This window comes from Thermobia domestica, chromosome 15 (genome assembly GCF_964235325.1).
Source record: "Thermobia domestica chromosome 15, izTheDome1.hap1.1, whole genome shotgun sequence".
Classification (NCBI taxonomy): domain Eukaryota; kingdom Metazoa; phylum Arthropoda; class Insecta; order Zygentoma; family Lepismatidae; genus Thermobia; species Thermobia domestica.
In genome coordinates this window covers 103506053-103527537 of record NC_137468.1, presented here as the reverse complement: position 1 = coordinate 103527537, position 21485 = coordinate 103506053, and the positions used below count along the sequence as shown (strand labels likewise).

General features: G+C 33.8%; 1 protein-coding gene across 1 annotated transcript in view; it reads left to right on the top strand.

Annotated features, from left to right (window-relative positions):
- Nucleotides 1-21485, top strand: part of LOC145671179 (prostatic acid phosphatase-like) — a 177497-nt gene that overhangs the window by 110470 nt on the left and 45542 nt on the right. Inside the window, exon 3 of the mRNA XM_081740028.1 lies at nt 7774-8016. Within this exon, the coding sequence (XP_081596154.1) occupies nt 7774-8016 (243 nt within the window). The remainder of the gene's footprint in view (nt 1-7773; nt 8017-21485) is intronic.

Sequence of the window (21485 nt, the reverse complement as noted above, 5' to 3'; positions counted from 1 at the left end):
AATCCAGTGTTTGCGATTGTTTTCTTTGGTGAACATGTGTAAACATCTTAAAAGCAAAGTGTACGTGTTCAGCATACGTCTTGCAACTATCGTCGAACTAAAAAAAAAAAAAAAAAAAAAAAAAAAAACCTGTCATTTCTCGAGATATGGTGCACTTAGCATTTAAAAGATTTTTGTACGCAAAATTGAATCACATCTTTCTTATCGCTTAAACGTCTTTAATTACTTTAGACGAAAAGTTTTAATATCGAATTTCATGTGTCTAGCCTTAAGAAATCTCGAGATATGGTCGTTCTGTTATAACAATTGTAACCTCACCCTCTCAGGAAAAATATAAAAAAAAAAAACACTGAAACACGTGTCTAATTATTTTAAATAAAAAGTCAATCTACCAAAAATTCATGTCTCTGCCCTTCAGAGATTCGGAGATACGGAAACTTTACTATAATTGCCAACCTATTCACCCCTCTATTCTCCGTCCAATTTCCAAAAAATTATTCCTTAGTGGTACTTTTCGTCACAAATTCAATGCACTGTAAACATTTCAAAATTCTAGCTTAAGAAGTTTAGCCTCGTCAATCAGTCAGTCAGCCATTCAGTCAGGACTTCTTTTTTCTATATAGAGAAACTGAAAAGTATCTCTTCTTCTCCAATTTCCTCTATACAATTCCTTGCACTAATATCGGAAGATTCTAAAACATGGGTATTCAGGTAGAGCACACACTAATTCCTGTCTAATTAGTTGAACCGTTTGCGATAGGTCTCAGTTTCCAAGCTAAAACGTTTTAAAACGTGATGTTTCCCATTTACGGCAGTTTATCACTCTGAAATAAGGCGTTTTTCGACCCATGTTTTATTATTATTATTATTATTATTATTATTATTATTATTATTATTATTATTATTATTATTATTATTATTATTATTATTATTATTATTTCATTCACCTCTCGGAGTTTGGCCATCGAATTTTTAAACCTACTACATATATAACCATTACTCTTATATTTAATACCCTTCTGGAAAAAAAAGCTCCTAAATATTACTTTTAAAGAATGTTTGACCTGCTGAACTATATGTATGAAAGTTGCTTTGGGATAGACAACCTATTTATATTTTGATCGTACCAAACTCCCTCATTCGACATTGTAACTTCAAGTCTGTCTATTCTGTTGCTATTATCAATTTTCTGCGTACCTACGAATGATCCAACGCTTATTCAAAATGGGAACCGCTGGTGTAGTACAAAATTAATAGATGTGTAGATTACTTCCTTCACAAAATGAAATGAAATGATATTTGTAGTTTTATGTCTGACTGTTATGCTTTTTGGGATAAAGGAAGCGGGTGATTAATGAAAATGTGAATGATTATGAAATTGTTGTGAAATCACAATGTGGGAGGAAACGAGAGTGTTCCGAACAAACCCACGAACACTCTGATGTCCACCATAAATTCGCGTGGACGAGGATCGAACCAGGCTCTCTCGCACCCGAGATGAGCAATCTAACTTCATTTACAAATCATAACATATTGAATAAATATAATGCATTGTTTTCGCTGTCGGGTTCTTTGTACAGTATATTCCATTTACACACTAGTACTCTAATCAAACAAAGTATTTTTTTGTAAAAATATGTTTACTTTAAAGATATTATTATTATTATTATTATTATTATTATTATTATTATTATTATTATTATTATTATTATTATTATTATTATTATTATTATTATTATTATTATTATTAGCCTATTACACAAGGAAGCAAACGAGTATGTTGTAACTTGCGAAACATGACCTCACACATACGCACAACGACTCCAATACAACAAACAAAATATTAGAAAAGTCACGCGGAAAAAGTCGTGAAAAGCCAAAATCCCTCTTTATATGATATTTATTGTGCCACAGGGTCATTTTGTCAGCTGATTTATACTTACAGTTTAACCTTTACTCGATAGCGAAACTAAAAATAATCGATCTTAATTTATATATATAAACCCACAACACATGTGTTCATGAACTGACTTTTAGTTTGATGACCTTACTATTAATTATATAAATGGAGTATTACAAAATGCCTTTTAGTTCAATGTTTATTTGCCTGGTGTTTTAACCTAATTTGTACGTTGATCTTTGACAAATCGCACACTTGACATCATTATATCAGGCGGTACAGTGAACACAAATAAGCAGTCAAGACTAGATTTGAAAAGGAAAGATGTATATGGTTGAATCAAATGTTGATTTTTTTTTTTTTTTTTTTTTGAATGATCGGAGGAATACTCCCTGGGCACGTGAGACTTCATCTCGTTTATTTTCTTCACATGATAAAATCTGAGCAATACTCAAGACCCAACTACCAAAGTTGCGAGAAAAGAAGACAACATTAAGTGCATGGTAAAGTTAATACTGTGTTAGTAGCTAATGATTGATTTTCAGTGTTTGATTTAATTTGATTTTCAGTTTATCGTCTCTTTCAGGTGGGTGGCTATATAAGACGTGGACCTACAGCTTAACGTGGGATCCGAACCACATGAGGTCCGGCCGGGAATTGAACCAAGGTCTCCCACGCCAAAAGCACACACACACACACATATATATATATATATATATATATATATATATATATATATATATATATATATATATATATATATATATATATATATATATATATATAATTTACAAACGTTGCGTGTCTTTTGTCCATCGGGCTATTTCCCCGTAATGATTTTGTATCCGTGGTTATCCCCTGAAAAGCACGAGTTCCGGACCCGATCCTAACCTAATGTTGAAAAATTCCTTTGCAATCTAAATCCTGAATTACGAACAAGAGCAACAAAACTAACTATAAAGATTAATAAAGTCGATAAATATGAAATTGCTTCTCTTTCATATTCAATTAAAACAAAGCAACACATCATAATCGAAAAAGAAAAATAGTTTATATATTATATTTTAGATAAAGATCTATACATTTTGAATATTGAGATAAAAAAAAAACAAGTTTCATAGTGACTATAGTTTATTTCCTGTTGGTTGGATTATATGGCATCCTTACGTGTTTTGTTCATTTCTTTCAAAGGCGAATATTTTTCAAAAGTCATTTTTAATTTACAGTGCGTTTCCAAATATATTATATTAAAGGAAAGATCCGTATGTTAAAGTACCATGAACAAACATATAATTTAATTTAAATTTTTCTGTTCGTGTTTCGTTCTTCCATATAGTCCTTTAATTGTATTTTTAATAATTTTTCATAGTTTCATTCCAGCTTCAGTTCTTTTATTGTACTGTTTATTGATCATAGGTGTTTCTATTGTTATTCTCTATAATTTTAATTCATGTGAAATTTGTGCACATTCCGAGCCAGATCTGAAAATTATTCCATAAAATTCTTCATAATAATGAACAACTGATCAAAATTTGTGATTTTATGTCGACTTCTGGCACTGGCAAGTTCCTCGATGGTTAATGTCATAATATTTAAATACAGTTATATATGTTAATATGTTACTAGCGAAAAAAAGAAGAATATTTCCATTTTAAGTAAATACTGTCAATTCGTTATTGGAAAATTGTTCAAAATAATAATAATAATAATAATAATAATAATAATAATAATAATAATAATAATAATAATAATAATAATAATAATAATAATAATAATAATAATAATAATACATGTGAGTTTCGCTTCACAGTGTGAAACTTTGGTAGACTTCCGAACTATGAGAATTCAATACTTAAACTTAATAGTACATCTATAATTACTGATTACAATAGAATAATAAGATCAAAGATAGAACCTGTTCCTCGGACGCTAAGTACATATCAAAAGGCCATTACTTGCTATATCTTACTATTTTTGCTCTATGCAGATTAACATTAAAATCGGAAGTAGTAATTGGTGTCTCAATTCCGGTTGTAATAAAATCAGATTTGAAATACATTGTTGGTGCTGAATCCATATATAAAAAAAAAAATCTGCTTGTCGCTGTTTCTGTTTAATCCATTATGCGATCAATGTTATAACAGAAAAATCGTAATTTTCACTACTTCTGGTTTCAACAAATAGATTAAAAAAAAAAAAAAAAAAAAACGAGACCAAGCTCATTCCCATGACGCTGAATCGACTGAAAAGCCTTCTTCTCGATATATCTTACCGTTTTCGCTCTATGGGCATCAATATTGAAACTGCAAGTACTACTAAATTTCAACTACATCCGGTTTCGGTAGAGTGTTGCAGATTGTGGTGATGTATTTTCTTGAGACGTTAAATCGATTGCAAAAAAGAAAAGAAAAACTTGTTGCTATCTGTTACCGTTTTAGTTCTATAGCAATGAACGTTGAAACCGGAAATAGTTCATTTCTAACGCTTCTGGTTTGAATATATGGTTATCCTAGAATATGGAACTTATTCTTGAGACACTGAATATGTAAGAAGATATGCCCGTTGATATTTTTTACCGTTTTAGCACTATGGAAATCAGTATTGAAACCGGAAACAGTAGTAAATTTCAACCATTTCTGCTTTTGATAGTCTATTGCAGATATATTTCCTGAAGAGTCTTCATCCCGACGAAATTAAAATACCGCTAATTTTACAGTAATTATGTGATATCTTCAAACAGATAAAAGATAATCGAAATGTAGAACAAGAGCGCCCTAGACAATATCATTTTATATGAGATACCGTTATCACGACTCACTTATCTCCTTTCGATTTCGAGCCATTTTGAAAATCGGCATTTATTTTCGCGTTTCTAAACGGCTGAAACCGGAAAGCCACTAGGTGACTTGCGATAACGGTACCTCACGCAAAATAATATTGTCTTGGGCGCTCTTTTTCCATATTTCAATTATCTTTTATCTATTTGAAGATATCACATAATTACTGTAAAATTAGCGGTATTTTAATTTCGCCGGGATGAAGACTCTTAAGACGTTGAATCGATTGAAAAAAGCCGCTAGCAGCTGTTTGTTACCACTTTTGGTCTACGGCGAAAATAGTTAATTGCAATCATTTCTAGGTTCATATTCTATCAGGAAAAATCCGAGTTGAAAATAATACATTCTCCCGCAAAAGAAAGAAAGAGAATGTCTTATGTCTCCTATGTAATACTAAAAGTATTTTTCATATTTATATCTTTGGGATGTCAGATACAGTATATAAGAGAAAATAACCACAGAAACAGATGTTTCGGATTTTCACGTGTAGAGAATTCAAAGAAACGGAAAAAAGTGTTTGAAAAACGTGCTTGAAATAGTGGATAAAAAACGAAACATGTAAAACCAATTTTAAGAAATATGTTATAAAAGTACATAAATTAGAAAGTTTTCAAAAAAAAAAGTGTGATTTTGTAACAAAATTAATGAGAAACTGTAATTGGGCCTAGAATATGTTAAGTTTAAAAATACGAGTAAAATGGAAATTTGAAACTGTAGCATTCATAAAATGTTAAAATTTGCAGTCTCGAATTATATTCTTCTTCACTATTAGACTATTTCTATAGATTTAAAGCGTTTTTCACAGTCCTTTGCACATTTCAAAACCAAACCGCGTAACTTGATGTATCACTGCGCGCACGACTATTTGCTGATTGGTGAAGAGGAAATTGTTTTGAAGAGGAAATTTTGAATAGAAGTCGTGAGTACAACTGCACATGTTTCTAGATCTGATAATTAACTCCTTTATGGCTACATGATCCGCGTACTCGTCGTCGGGCGGGAGACCCGCGTTCGATTTCCGGAGGAAGTTCATGTAGTTCGGATCACTCGTTCGGCTGTAGGTCCAAATCTTATAGAACCTTGTTGTTGAAGGGGACGATAAACTTTAATCCATCCATCCAACCATAGATCTGCTAGTAGGAACACTAAGTGATCATGTAATAGTGGCTCTGAATCCTAACATTTTAGGTAGATTCTCAGCTAGAGGAAACGTTAGGAGTGGGGATAGTAAGTTTTAGTTGTAAAATTTACACTGGTAGAAGAAATTCAACGTTCTGTCCTTCTTCCTCCTGATGCGTGTATGCGTTTACATAGTAGTTCAAAGATTCAGGAGAGCAGTGCGTACGCCACTGCAAACGAGAGAAAATGGTTTCTGATTCTCTTATCACAAGCCCATGCCATTTTATTTTTAATCTCATTGTTTTTCCCCCTTCAGTTTGTTTATTCATTTCTTAGCACAAAATTGCATATAACATTTTTTGTTTAATTAGTTGGCAACATTTCTGCTGCAGTCTGCATTGTTTACAAGGGGTGCAAAGCTTCGTAAAAATCAGAATAGGCAGTTAAGAAAAATTATTCCCTTTGTACACAGTTTTATTCAACTTCATCTCACTGTGAACTTTTCATCCAACTTTAGATACCAAATTTACTAATACTTCCATTTACAAAAAAAAAAAAAAAAAAAAAAAATCACAGGCTTATTCCTGATGATAATACAATCGTGCTTCAAGATTCAAACGTTGTGAATTGCGTCATTTTTTTTAACCGGATATAATCTCAAATTCCATTTAACAAATAATTGTTGTGTAACTAGTCCAAATTTCAAATATTTCACTACTACTTTATCTGCAATACATTAATCTATTAGCTATTCATACATATTATTTAATATCTTGTAATCCAACAAACGAATACAGTATTTATGTCGTAGTAAGACACTTTCACGTCTAATTTCTCGATTTCTACTATTTCATCTGGCAAATTCTAGAGTGAGATCTTGAACATAAAAAAGAAAGAATGTCAAATCTTTTTTTTTTTTTTTTTTTAGGCCTCGTTATCGCATTCTATATTTATTGCAAATTATTAGACTTGATCACGGGACAGTTGTTAGAGAGCAAAATTAGTTAGTTTTATTTCTTTAGATTTACTTGCTAATTATTCTTGTAAGGTAACTACAACTGGAAATTGAAAATGATGCTATCCAGAGAATGGGCAAAAAAATAACTGTGAATGCCTCTTAATCCTACGTACTCAAAGGAGTTACATGTAACACCGCACACTAAGGGAGGATTTTTAAATAATGTCCACCACAAAAATCACTATATTCTATCCCATAAAATTCTTATCTTCTTATCGTATTATTAATATTCTTATCTATTTTGTGGCTTCAGTTGTCTTAGTTTGTAGTTAGTACAAAATAGACAAAAATGTTATTTTTCTGGAACAGAAAATAGGGATTTATGTGATGGTCATTTCTCACCCTCTCTTGGTGTGTGGTGTTACGCATAACCCTGTGGTGTACGTAGGGTTTCCACTTTTGATATCATCACTTTGAAACCATCAGGTCATTCCCGTTTCTGGTACGACGTTTTGAGTCAGCTGTACCCGTCGCGACGTCTAGTGTCAGAATCCTCAACTTTAACTGGAAATAACCTCATTCATATTATTTTAACACGTTACACCAAGGAAGAGTACTTTATACCCACCAAGAAAACTTAAAAAAAAAAAAAAAAAAAAACTTTTGGGTTATTTTCTAGAAATTATAAATATTGAATGACAGAAAATAAAATTTATATTATTTTTGACACAAAACTTGAGTTAGGACATGATACTAAAGAAACATATATAAAAATTCGTATCTTAATAGAAGTGTGGACAATTTTTAACCCACATTGGTGTACGTAGGGTTAATTCTGTAGAAAGTACGAAGTAGATTTATGTTTCTATACCTCATTTATAGTTTTATGTTTAACAATTTGTTTCATGGCCTTGTTATTAATATAATTGAATTTTTTTTTCCTTTTTTGTTTTTTCCAGAAAGGGAAAATGAGTCAATTTAATCAGGGACGACTTTTGAGACAACGCTATGGGAATTTAGTGGGTTTGGTGTACACTCCAGATGACATCTACGCAATGAGTACTGATGTAGATCGAACAATCATGAGCACCCAGCTGGAGCTTGCTGGGCTGTACTATCCTCCACAACCGATACAACAGTGGCATCCAGAGATCCCTTGGCAACCTATGCCTGTTCACACGCTGCCCCTTGCTGACGATAAAGTAAGTGTACGGCTAAAATTTCTTAATTTTAGTTTTAAATAATAAACTTATAATAAGAATTTAATAACATCCAGGTTAATTTAAATTACTAGTAAAGTCCAAATAGCCTGATTATCGTATATTCGAAAGATATTTTCGAATTTTCATCATTTGAAATTGTCACAAAATAATCTAATAACTACTACGAATAAAACAATCGAATAATATTTTTTAAAAAATAAGAAATACTTGTTCGAATAAGAAACTATTTGGATTAATTATTACTCGAGTTGGGAACATTCGAGAAGGATTGGATTATTGGATTAGTCATTCGAGAAGGAATAATTATTGAAATAATCAATCGAGTAAAGAACAATTATTGAAATAATCATTCGAGTAAGAAGTAATTATTGGAGAATTATTCCAGAAAGGAATAATTATTCTAGTAAAGAACAATTATTAGAATAATTATTTGAGTAAGCAACAATTATTGAAATAATAATTCTAGTAAGGAATAATTATTGGAATAATCATTCGAGTAAGAAATAATTATTGGAATAATCATTCGAGTATGGAACAATTATTGGAATAATCATTCGAGTATAAGGAACAATTATTGAAATAATTATACGAGTAAGAAGTAATTTTTGGAGTAGTTATTCAAGAAAGAAATGATTATTCGAGTAAGAAACAATTGTTAGAATAATTATTCGACTGTCGCTATCTTGCGGGGTCAAGTTCATTTCTCAATGTGTTGGACTTCCAGACAAATTGCTACGATATGGTCCCACGCGTTTCAGTCCACTGTACGTGTGACAGTACATATTACACGGTTTGGGACTTTGTATATGTTCCTTTAAATTTTGTGCCTATTATAACATCCTAGATTGGTCTATTGGCTTTTGTGAATCACCGAAGCCAAACAACTCTTTAGGTCTGATCAGAATAGATGTCTTTTGGAGGAAACTATATAGTGTTTGGCGTCCTGAAAACAATTGAAATTCAGGAGCTCATAGGCCAGTGGCGTACGCTAAAGGATTTTCGAGTCCCCGCCCCCCTTGAACATGATATTATGCGAAAATAAGCATTTACCATATAAAGATAAGTACATAAACACCTAAAATTAAATGAATTTGGAAGTTTGAATCCCCCTTGATGAAATTCTGCGTACTCCAGTGCGTAACGGACTCCTTTTAAGAACAGGGGTCGTGATGGCTCAGTGGTAGAGCGTTCACCTCTGGTGCTTGGGGTTCCGGGTTCGATCCCAGCCCCCGCCAAGTAAACTTTGTGGTGGACAAACACCGTGTGAGTGGGTTTTCTCAGAATTCTCCCGTTTCCTCCCACTTTCTTCATTCCACCATTTCATTCATTACTCATCATCCCCGTCTCCTTTAGCCTAACCGGCATAACCATGGGACGTAAAACTCAAAGATTTCATTTCATTTTTTTTTTCCTTTTAAGAACACCCACAACAACGGCCGTAAGGCACGTGATGTGCTGCTACACATCCTTCAACTTACAATCTGCTTGAAAGCTCTGTGCCACAAAGTTTAATTTTGTTCTAACGTTGCCGGAAGAGAAAATGTAATGGAAAAGTAGGATATTAAAGGGGATGATTTGAGAAAATCGGTCAATCATTGAAGAGTTGTTTCTATTTAAAGAAGATAGTTCCATCTTTGACATTTTTCGAGCCACAAGTTCTAAGTTTTGTTTCGTTCCGCATAAACAGTAGACGGCTCCTTGGGTTAGTTCTCTTTCATAGCAGATGGAACTATCTTGATTTGCCCCAGACTAAGTAAAAGGATTGATTTCCAGCATACTTACCAGCACAGCTGTTCGTTAAGTTTATTCCCGCTTTTTGTAAATTTTAGTGAATGACATAAAAGTAACGAAGAACAAAAATTTGGAAAGTGAGCCAGGTAGTATCTGCAGACTGCTATTGAATAAATCAATAATGGTTTTCAACGCCTTTCGTATTAAAAACTTGTGCCCAATAATTACGACATCATTGAGTTGCGGACCAAAATGTCTGGTCTAATAAGAAATTGTTTGAAAATAGTTATAAAATTTATTTAATAGCAATTTGTAGATACTACCTGGCTCACTTTTTTACATTTTTTATTTTCTTCATTGTCTTTGTGTTATTCACTAAATTTTTATAGAAGGGATTTGGCTACGGACACATAATTTGAAGTATTCACCAACTACCTCTATAAAAATTCTTGCGGAAGTACCGAAGAACTCTGAAACATGGATATTTGGATAGGACAAATATTAGTTCCTAAGGGAAGTCTGGACTCGACTACGGTAGGTCCCATAGTTTTGGAGCTATGGGCCTATAAACTTCAATTTTTCATGATTTCGGCAGACTATAACTTGGAAAGGAAGCATTTGTGCACTCAAGTTGATCTATATTTTTTGTCTTATCTTGGTGTCAAGAATCACCTTCCAAATGTTGTTGGTGTTGTTTTGAAACACTCTGTATATATTACGGCGGTCCTTATTTCTCAACTTCCATTTTTTTTCTAGTCTTGTCCCTTAAAATGGCTCAGTATCAGACCAAAGTAATTCATGAGAAAAAATGTCTTAATTGGATAACATTAGATGATGCCCCAAGCGTCCTCAAGTTTTTATTCCATTTACAGTATACAACTTTGAGCAAAAGCACCTTATAAGATTGGAATGGCTTGAGTGAGTAATATCATATCTAGGATACGGATAATATAGGTAGAACCCTATCTATTACTGCAAAATACCATCATGACATCCATCTTTTATTCAGATTCAAAATTTTTAATAACAAGAGGTTGAGATACCGTAGTTGAGGTGATTTTGTGATTAACATACCGTTTATCAGCGAGGCTATATGGAGACGTGGACCTACCGATTAATGTAGTTTCCGAACCATAAGAGCTCCAGCAGGGAATCGAACCCGGGTCTCTCACGCCAATAGGAAGGGATTCATGTGACATCTCCAAATACACATCTGACATTATTTCGAACTTATCTTTAATCATTTAATAGTTATTTACCTTTATATCTCTTTATTAATTTACCATTGTCTTTTCAAACTTACAAGATACATTTGCCTCATATTGTACATTGTAAATTAATTCAAAACTTGAGGTCGCTTGGGGCGCTAGTTAACATTATTCAATTGAGCTATTTTTTCTTACGGGTTACTTTAGTGTGGCATAGAATCATTTTAGGAAGTGAGACTTAAAAACACACGGAAGTCGAAAATAAGGACCACCCTATTGAAGGACTGAAACCGAAAATTGCTTTTTTTTCGATAACGGCTCTATTTTGTTTATATTATTTAAATATATACTGCAAACCCTATAACAAGATATCAGTCATTTATCTGGGAAAGATTCAAAATAGAGTAGTTTAGTCGGGGGATGCGTTTTTATGGTCGATTTCCACAAAAACGAATCATGCGATTTTATTCATATTTCATATATAAATTTATCATTAGCAACTCTATAATATGGCAAAAATCACTTCTCTTATTTCATAAATAAATGTTTTATTAACAACTCTTAATTTTGCATAATTGTTTTTTTCTCATAACATTTCAAAGAAGGTAGTTCGCTTGTGTGGGTATGTTTTGTTTAGACGATTTTCTTGAGAATGACATTAACATTTGATGAATGAATATTTCAGAATTAATTTAAACTATGGAATAATTCGTTTCTTCCTAAAGAACCCAGAAATTTACTCTTTTCAGGATATATCCACGGGCGGCAAATGGGGGCCCGGCCCCCCAAACGACTTCCTGGTTCCCGTAAATAGAGTTCGATTGTTAGGTGTTTATTTAAACATGTTTACTTAAGAAAATGACGAAAGCTTATAATAGAACAAATAGAAGTGTTCATTTTTCATACGGGAAGAATAACTTTAATGGATATAAAACCGGAAATTTAAATATGGTAAATATTGTCCATCATTTCCCTTTTAGAATTGGAATTGTCGGAAATGTTGCAACATATGGTTGCTCATTTTTTTGTTGTTTGCTTATATATCGTCTCACATAAAGTATTTTCTGAATAAAAAGTCCAAAATCTTAGTACTGTAAATTGTCCCCTTTAGAAGCCGAAGTTTTGGAAAGGCTGAAACATATTTTTGATTAATTTCAATTAGGAAATTATTAGCTTATCTCCAACTTAAATGAATACTCACATAAAGTTCTTCTGTACAAAGATTCGGAAATTTGAATATTATAGAAATTGTTCTCTTTTTCAATTAGAAGTGGAATTGTTAAAACGTGTATTCTCTTATTTTTAGTTAAGAATTTAAACATCGAATTTCACACTTATATCTTGAGTAAATCCTCACATTTGGCAGATTCACAATAAAGAGTCGAAATTTATAACATAGAAGTTGCCCCCTTTTCCCCATTTAAAAACGGAACTTTCAAAGCGTTCTGAAATCCGTGTTCAGTTATTTTTAATGGGAAGCTCATATGCCAAGTTTTATCTTCCTAATGTGAGATACCTCATTCTTGGAAAGAAAAAATTTAAACCTCCTTTAACTTTCCTTAAGATATTATACGTATTTCAAAAATTCCTTTTTTATCGCTTGTTTTCACGGCAAAAGAAATTTCTTATTAAAATTTTATGTTTCCAGCTATAGTAGCATGGCTTTTAGGTTAATGAATTGGGATTTGAGTTTAGCGTTCCTTAAAGCAGCAAGCCTATATGAGACGTGGATCTGCAACTTAACGTGGGATCCGACCCGCCAGGAATCGAACCCGGGTCTCCCGATAGAGACGCTTATTCTATCCACATACCCGGGAGGGAGCTCCTATGTTGATGACCGAGTCATTTTTATTTTTCACATAGTAATTATGCAGATATGAAAGGAAAAAATTCTAAACTACGTCAACACATCATACAACCACGAAATTTCCAAACAATATTTGGTGCAATACTAATCAATGGCATGCCTAGGAACATATTATGGACGGCACTAATAATTGCCATAACACAGAAGTGCGCTTACAGACACAAACGTACGCAAACACCAAGCATTATGTGGTTCGCTGGCTGAAATATGGGTCATGTGGCCGGCCAGAGTACTTCATGAACTCTTGCGACACAAAATTTACTATTTTATTTCAGTACACAGAGGTGAGGTGAATTGCAGGAGAGACATTAAAAGGAAGTAATAATCTGTTTCGTTGTCTTTAGTGACACAATATTGAAATACTGATTAAATTTACTAAGGAGTACTAAACTAAACTTTCTGACGCTAGAACCATGAAAGGTTATGGCTAGCCAAATGACTCACGTCCAACTGGTGATTAATGGCCAGCTCATGGGTTCCCATACGCCATTATTTCTGGGTTTCTGAATCAAGTTTGCTCTCTTGATTCAGGTAGCTTCCCAATTGGCTCATGATTCTGGGTGAATGCCAGAAAATTTTAATGTTTCCAGTGGCAATAGAACCAGGGACCATGCAAATCGAGGTCTGGCGCGCTAAGAGTGCTGCATAACCTGAGCTAAATATAATAATAATAATAATAATAATAATAATAATAATAATAATAATAATAATAACGTAAAGAAACATCTTACAACCTAAAGGTTTTATAGTTACCAATAGTATTTTATTCAGCTGAAAAATATTTATTGATTGGAATATGTCTCATCTTTCGAGTTTTATTTCGATTTGTTTAACATCAATAATGTATTATGAATAGAATTTTAAAATAGTTCATTCAATGAATATTAAATTATGACCTCAGTTGGTCCCAACTTCAAAACTTCATTCTACTATATTGTGAATATGTGTATTTGCCAATAATGTTGATTATTGTGTTAATATGGGATTAATACATCAACTGTTTTCTTCTTTGACTTGAGAGGAATACGTATATCTGTTTGCCAACGTTTTGTAAAATCGGAAATTCTTGTTAGTCAAAACCTTCAATTGCATTTTTATAACAGAACTCACTGTATGACTATATTTATTCCCACATTATAAATGTTACTTAGTAGTTTTTTCTTTTTTTTAATATTTTTATAAACGAATTAGACCCTATTAGGTACCAAGACTACTTCCAGTGTAATGATAAATGGATAACAATAAAATAAGGAAAATACGAGAAAAACATCCCACAATATTACTTTACATTTTCTCACATTCTTACACTAATGGTATTTCACATATTAAGTCTATCTTTTTCTTCCAACTGTCCCGACTGATATTTGTTAACTTACGTGTTATCAATTTATTTATAAGCATTTTTTGGTTAATGATAATCAATTGTGGGCGTTTTAATCGAAATCAATAATACACCGTAAAAATACATTTCATTTATTTATTTCTTGTATTTTTTGTTTATTTCTATATGATATATCTTCCCATGAAAACAAATGGTTCTCTTTCGTTGACATCTCGTCAATTATAATCCATCTCCCTTCTGATAGTTTCGCATTGGCTACAGAGCTTAAGCTTCTTTTAGAAACGAAGTCTGGATCTTGCTTTATTCAGTCTGTTATCGATTTAAAAGAAGGTTTGAACGCTGCTCTTTTCCTTTTTCTTTCTTTTCTTTTTCTTTTTTTAGATCAATCTTTTCCCATTTATCTCGCTGCGTTTTCAACTGAACTTCTGTACACTTTCCCCTCCCCCCCTCAACTTCGGTGTCACTAATTGTCAGTTTTTGTAAGAATCTTTTAAAGTTATCGTTACATGGTATGAGTTAGTAGTACCGTAAGAAATTGTACTCAAGCTCACTGGCGTCTCTGGCATGTAAAATTTGGGGGGGGGACATCAAAGAAAGTGATTTAAATGGTACTACCTACCCTAACTTGTTTATTATCTTCAATTCCCTTTGTTATCTTTCTGCTTACCTTCACGGACCCCCTAAGGTGTATTAAGAACTCTTATAATTGTTTCGCAGCCTGAATATTGTATTCCAAATAAATATAATGATTATTATTTTTATGTTATTCTGTCGTTAGTAACTAAATTAAATTAGAAAAAAATTCGATTATTTTGTACTTCAAAATATTGGGGGGACGCGTCCCTCTCGTCCCCCCCCCCCGCCAGAGACGCCCATGCTCAAGCTTCAAACACGGTACACCTCCAGCTTCTACGTTAATATTGCAATATCGATTCCTTCTACTAAAACGTCATTTGTTAAACCACTTGACCACATAAACAGAAAATTCTTCAATTTTATATTCCCTAGCAACACAGGCCACAACGTAGACTACTGGTCAGCTTGTTTAGGGATTGTGGTAATTGCGAAAACATGAATTTGAACACTATATTAGCCAACATAGTATAAAGTATGTGTTGACAAACCAACAATTTACCGTCATTTATCCAACAGTATTCCACCTCACACTCGCAATTTTATTTTACTTCTTTCGTAGGAGTTACGTTGGCTTGAGCTTATTGGCAAATGGTCGGCAAAGCGGCCAATTACAACACAGGCCCAAAGGTGTCGGTTGGCTAGTTTACCGTTTCCCATTATTGTGCCTACAGACTGTACTACTAGGATTCTTGCGTATTGTTTGGTAGTGTCTAAAATAATCAATGTGGGATTTAAATCCTTCACCTTTTAGTATAAAAATAAAGTCTTATAATAGATTTACGAAGTTTTTGTAAGTCAAAATGTTTTCAAAGTTCATAAAAATTCTTGGCACACACAAGTGGCCTCAGAATAAAGATTCAATTGTCTTTAGTTCGTAATGGCCTTAGACAGGTATCGTGACTAACTCCTTTGCTCATGACAGGCTCAGGAGATGGGACTTTAAAGGAATTCTCCAAAGCCCATGACAGCCCCAGGAGAAAAGTATTGGAAGGTGAATGATCAGCGATATACTGATAGATTTCTTCCTTTGAGGTCTTCTTTTATAGGCATCTTACTGAAGGGAAGTTCAAGTAGGGGCAATCGGATTTCTTCGTAAATTTCTCTAAATATGTTCTTTCTACGACAATTACTATAGTTTATTTATGAGCGTAAAACCATGTGCTCATAGTAAAGACATATGATTAAAGTGTGTGCCGGAATTGAACCTTAGAATATCTTGTACAAGCAACAATTGCATGACACCATGAGAAGTTTCTCTCTCTCTCTCTCTCTCTCTCTCTCTCTCTTTCTCTTTCTCTCTTTCTCTCTCTCTCTCAGAAGCAGACATTTTAAACAAACGCACACTGAAAAGGACACAAAATAACTAAATATATGGTAATTAACCACAATTCATTTAGGTTCTAACGATAACATATTTGTTCAAATCATCGATTATACATTTGCAAATTAGCAGCGTGAACTAAATTGCTTTGGTAATTTCGAATGTAATTTGGTTGTGAAAATCGAAACATTTACTTACATATAGTGACCATGATTTCGTTAATCCGTGGATGCCTAACTACTGTTTCCAGAGAAGTAAGTCGCTACCAAGGTCATAGCTATAACCATAAAAAGAAAAGAGAAATAGATTTGATGGGCCTTATGCAGAATCGTTCTGATGTGTGATTAGTGACACACTAAAGAGTCAGACTAACATATGTTTCCTGCAGTAGTCAGGCCTTTAGTATGACATTAATCATATTTCAAAATAACTCTGCATAAGGTCCAATATGTACGATAACCACAACTAACTAAATAGCTTTATGGCCTATGGAACCCGGAGGTTCAATGCAGCGCTCACAAAATCTCTCCACTGACTTCTATCGTTAGCCAATTGCATCCAGTTTCTACTTTGTATTTCTATCTCTGCGAGATCCATCTTAATATTGTCCTCCCATCTGCGCCTAGGTCTTTGTAATGGTCGTTTTCCGATCGGTCTCCCATCCCAGTCAAGATTTTGAAAGCGTTTCTACTTTCTTCCATTCTTGCTACATGACCCGCCCACCTAAGCCGTTGACGACCCTAACAATGTTGGGTTAACCGTATAAATTATGTAGTTCCTTGTTATGAAGTTTCCGCCATTCCCCATTCCTGTTCCTCTTGAGTCCGAATATTCGTCTCAAGATCTTCTTCTCAAATACTTTCAGTCTATGTTCTTCGCTCAAAGTAAGCGACCATGTTTCGCAACCATACAGAACAACAGGCATGATTATCGTTTTATATATTTTAAGCTTCAAATTCCTCGACAGAATTCGCGACTACAAGAGATATTGAACCGAATAGTAACACGAATTCCCTGCTTTTAGTCGACATTTAATTTCTTCTTGAATATGATTTTCGTCTGTTAATATTGATCCTAAATATTTGAAAGTATCCACTTTATCAAAAGTATTATTTAATATTTTAACGCATCCATAATTTGCCGTATTACGGTTCCGTAATTTGCCGTATTACGTATGTACGATAACCTCAGCACATATTAGGATGAAGCTGATATTGAAGCATTTATATCATAAACTTTTGATTATGACAGTCGCAAGATGACAGCAGCCGAAAATTATAATTAATTCTTAAACTTTAATTTTTGTTTAAAAGTATAATATTTTCCATACATAAGACTATCAATTGATAGATCACTTTGAGATGAACAAAATGACATGCTTGAGGGCAAATTCTCATGCTTAGTTTTTGAGAAAATTTAGAAAAGTAAATTTTTATGGCGTTAGTCATTCGTTGCGAATCTACTGACTTGATACTTTCTATTCTGTTAGAATACATTATTTATGTATGTACTTATTACAAATGAAAAAATATACACACTGTTACAGTAGCAGATTTTTTCTATTCTGTTTAGGGCTGTGCGATATGTCGATATATCGATATCGTCGATATCGATATCATCTTATATCGATAATCGATATCGCAAAAATATCGATGTCGATATATCGATATCGCCGATATTCGATATCGATATCCGATATTGTCAATATTCGATATCGATATCCGATATTGTCGATATTCGATCTCTATATCCGATATCGTCGATATTCGATCTCGATATCCGATATCGTCGATATTCGATCTCGATATCCGATATCGTCGATATTCGATATCGATATTGTCGATATTCGATATCGATGTCCGATATCGTCGATATTCGATATTGTCAATATCGATATTCGATATTGGTGTTTCACACTCCCTCGAAAAAATTGCGGCGGGTTTTGCTTTATATATATATATATATATAACGCTTTTTGGCTCGCGATATTAGCTGCATTTGCATTTCTTAACCGAATGAAACCAAACTGCACGATACTCGTATGAGGCAGAAAAACGCCCCGTTTCATGAGTCAAATTAATGTACGGCTTGGGGACTATGCTTCCCAACATTCCATATTAATATTTAATTTTCTCTTTTGACTTCATTTCTTAATAGAATGAAGCCAAATTTACAGAGGATTAGTATGGGTTAAAAATTTAGTTCCTTTTGAAGATAGTCCAAATCGGTGGCGGTGGGGTAGGGAAGTTTCTACATCTAGTTAATCCACCTAAATATTGTGTATTTAACTTATATTATCGGCTACACTTCTTCACCGAATCAAACCAAACTTTGTGCAAAAATTGTATTGGGCAGAAATGATGTTTCTTTCGAAGATAAAACCAAAACCAGTTCAGAGCCGGGAGCTATGCTCTCCAAAATGTTTCTTATCATTAACATGGCTGCATTCCTTAACCGAGTCAACTTGATATCCTCACTACAATTAATGTTTGTCTTGTATTGCCATTGCGAGTGAAAAATCAAATGCCTGTGCTAAAATTTGCTTAAATCTAAACAGACAGGGAAACAAGAATTTACTAGTTTTTTGTGCAAAGTAGTAATTTTCCCTTTATTTGTATGTGGTTACTAGATGTAAGTTGAGCCACATAACTCAGTCCACTAAAAGAAGCAAAAGCCTCCATTCTGTCATTTCACTACACAGACCTACATATTCTGTTTAGGTAGTATTAACACTTCCCTATCTCTTTGGATTTGCTTAAGTATTAGAATATGCATTATTAGGTGCACTGTTATTAGGAATGACTTAGAACCTCTCTAAATTAATTTCACAAGCAGAACTGAATAATGATATAGGACGTAAGGTTTAGCCTAAATTTAATAAAAACATGAACACTTTTAGAACATGAACACGTTTATGAGTTTGCACAAAACCAATAACAAGAAACCTCTTAAGTTCATGTTCACGTCTTTGCGTAAAGCTTTTTAATACAAAAAGATTATCAATTTAATAATAACATGAAAGAGATCTCGATTGATCGCGTGCTTTTTTTAATTGGATATTAAAATAGAATACTACAAAATAATAAGTTCAAGTGTTAAATTTGTAAAGCTAACAGATTAACTTAGAAGAACACAAACAGACACATCACACATACAGAGAAAAATAAAAAATAACTGTCTTGTTTAGAAATATGCCTATTTGCACTGAGTATTCAACTAGAAGTGTATGATGCATCGGAGTTCATGACACTGCTATTTAGGAACGAGCTCTTTTGTTCATGGAAAGAAAATCAGTTGTTTCGCATGTTCTGCACTAGCTGTAAGTGAAGTATGAGCATCAGTTATGATACTGCATCCACAACTAAATACTCTTTCCGATAGAACGCTGGTACCTACACAAATACTTACGAGCCAAAAGAGCTAATTTTGAAAATTCACTGTCATGAGATTTCCTCCAGTGAAGGAGGTTTTCTTCCATATCTGTAGGCAGTGGTGCTATTCTAATTTTTGGTGACTGGTTATATATATGTATATATATATATATGTATATATATATATATATATATATATATATATATATATATATATATATATATATATATATATATATATATATATATATATATATATATATATATATATATATATGAGAGAGAGATAGTAGATGGATACATAGAAAGATATCTCTCTCTAGTGGCGTAACTAAGGGCTTGGAGGCCACCCCGCAGACAACGTGGAATGGGGCCCTTTTCTACGTCCTACATCACAATTTGGGGGCCCGTGATGACCTGGGACCCCCGCAATGCGAACCGGTGCGAACCGCCTGAATAGCACCACTGTTTATAGATGGCACTGAAAGATATGCATCGACTTCCTGTTGCAGTGAGGCATCAAATAATTAGCACAAAAGAGAAACGGGGATTCCCCGATTTTGCTTTTGTTGATCGGGTACGTCATTCGTCCATATCTGAAATGAAATGAAATTTTTGAGTTTTACGTTCAACGATTATGCCGGTTAGGCTAAAGGAGACAGTGATAATGAGAAATGAATGAAAATGGTGAAATGAAGAAAGTGGGAGGAAACGGGAGAACCCCGAGGAAACCCACGCAACGGTGTTTGTCCACGCAACGGTGTCTCTCTCTCTCTCTCACTTGGCAAGAGCAGGGTTTCAACCCGGGACCTGATGCACCAGAGGTGAACGCTCTACCACTGAGCCACCACGGCCTTTATCGTCCATATCTGGATCAAGTATTGTTTGTGCGTGAGCTTAAAATACAACACACGCACGTGTTATGATATAGAAAGAACTCTCTCTCTCTCTCTCAAACGCATACCGCCACACGTGCACATTCACAAATGCACATACATGAAATAAACACCTACACACAAATAAAACACGCATATTCTATATCACCGTGTTTCACTCACATTATTTCCGCAATGATGACCAATATGATAACTGAGAAAGACAATTCAATGAATATTTTTATTAACTTTTTCGGAGAAAAGAGTGGTGGATTAGAAGGAACACAAGTCTGTTTTCTATGACTAACAAGTATTCTGAGATATTCCTCATTGAAACGTTTTGAGACCAAATTGTTTATATCAACATGAATGAAATCTTTAAATTTTACGTCCCACGATTATGCCGGTTAGGCTAAGGGAGACGGTAATTATGAGAAATGAATGAAATGGTGGAATGAAGAAAGTGGGAGGAAACGGGAGAACCCCGAGAAAACCTACGCACACGGTGTTTGTCCAAAACAAAGTTCACTTGGCGGGGGCTGGGATCGAACCCGGAACCCCAAGCACCAGAGGTAAACGCTCTATCACCGAGCCACCGCGGCCCCCATCAACATGAATATTCAAGACCAATCAATATGTTGAATATCCATATTTGATGTTCTCGATATCAATATTGGATGTTGTTGATATCGATATTTGATGTCGATATCGATATTTGATGTCGATATCGATATTCGATATTGTCGATATCGATATTCGATATTGTCGATATCCGATATCGATATTGTCGATATCCGATATCGATATTGTCGATATCGATATTCGATATTGTCGATATCGATATTCGATATCTGATATTGTCTATATCGATATCGATATTGTCAATATCGATATATCTATTCGATATCGATATCAGAAAAATATCGAATGCCGATATCGAAATTTCGATATCGCCCAGCCCTAATTGAATTCTCTAACAATGAAGCACAGAAACTCCGAAAGGGCTCTTTCCAAGAGGGAGGGGCAGAAGACCGACATACAAGTGAATTGATTGATTGATTGATTTTTGAGTTTAACGTTCCTTTCAGCAGCTAGGC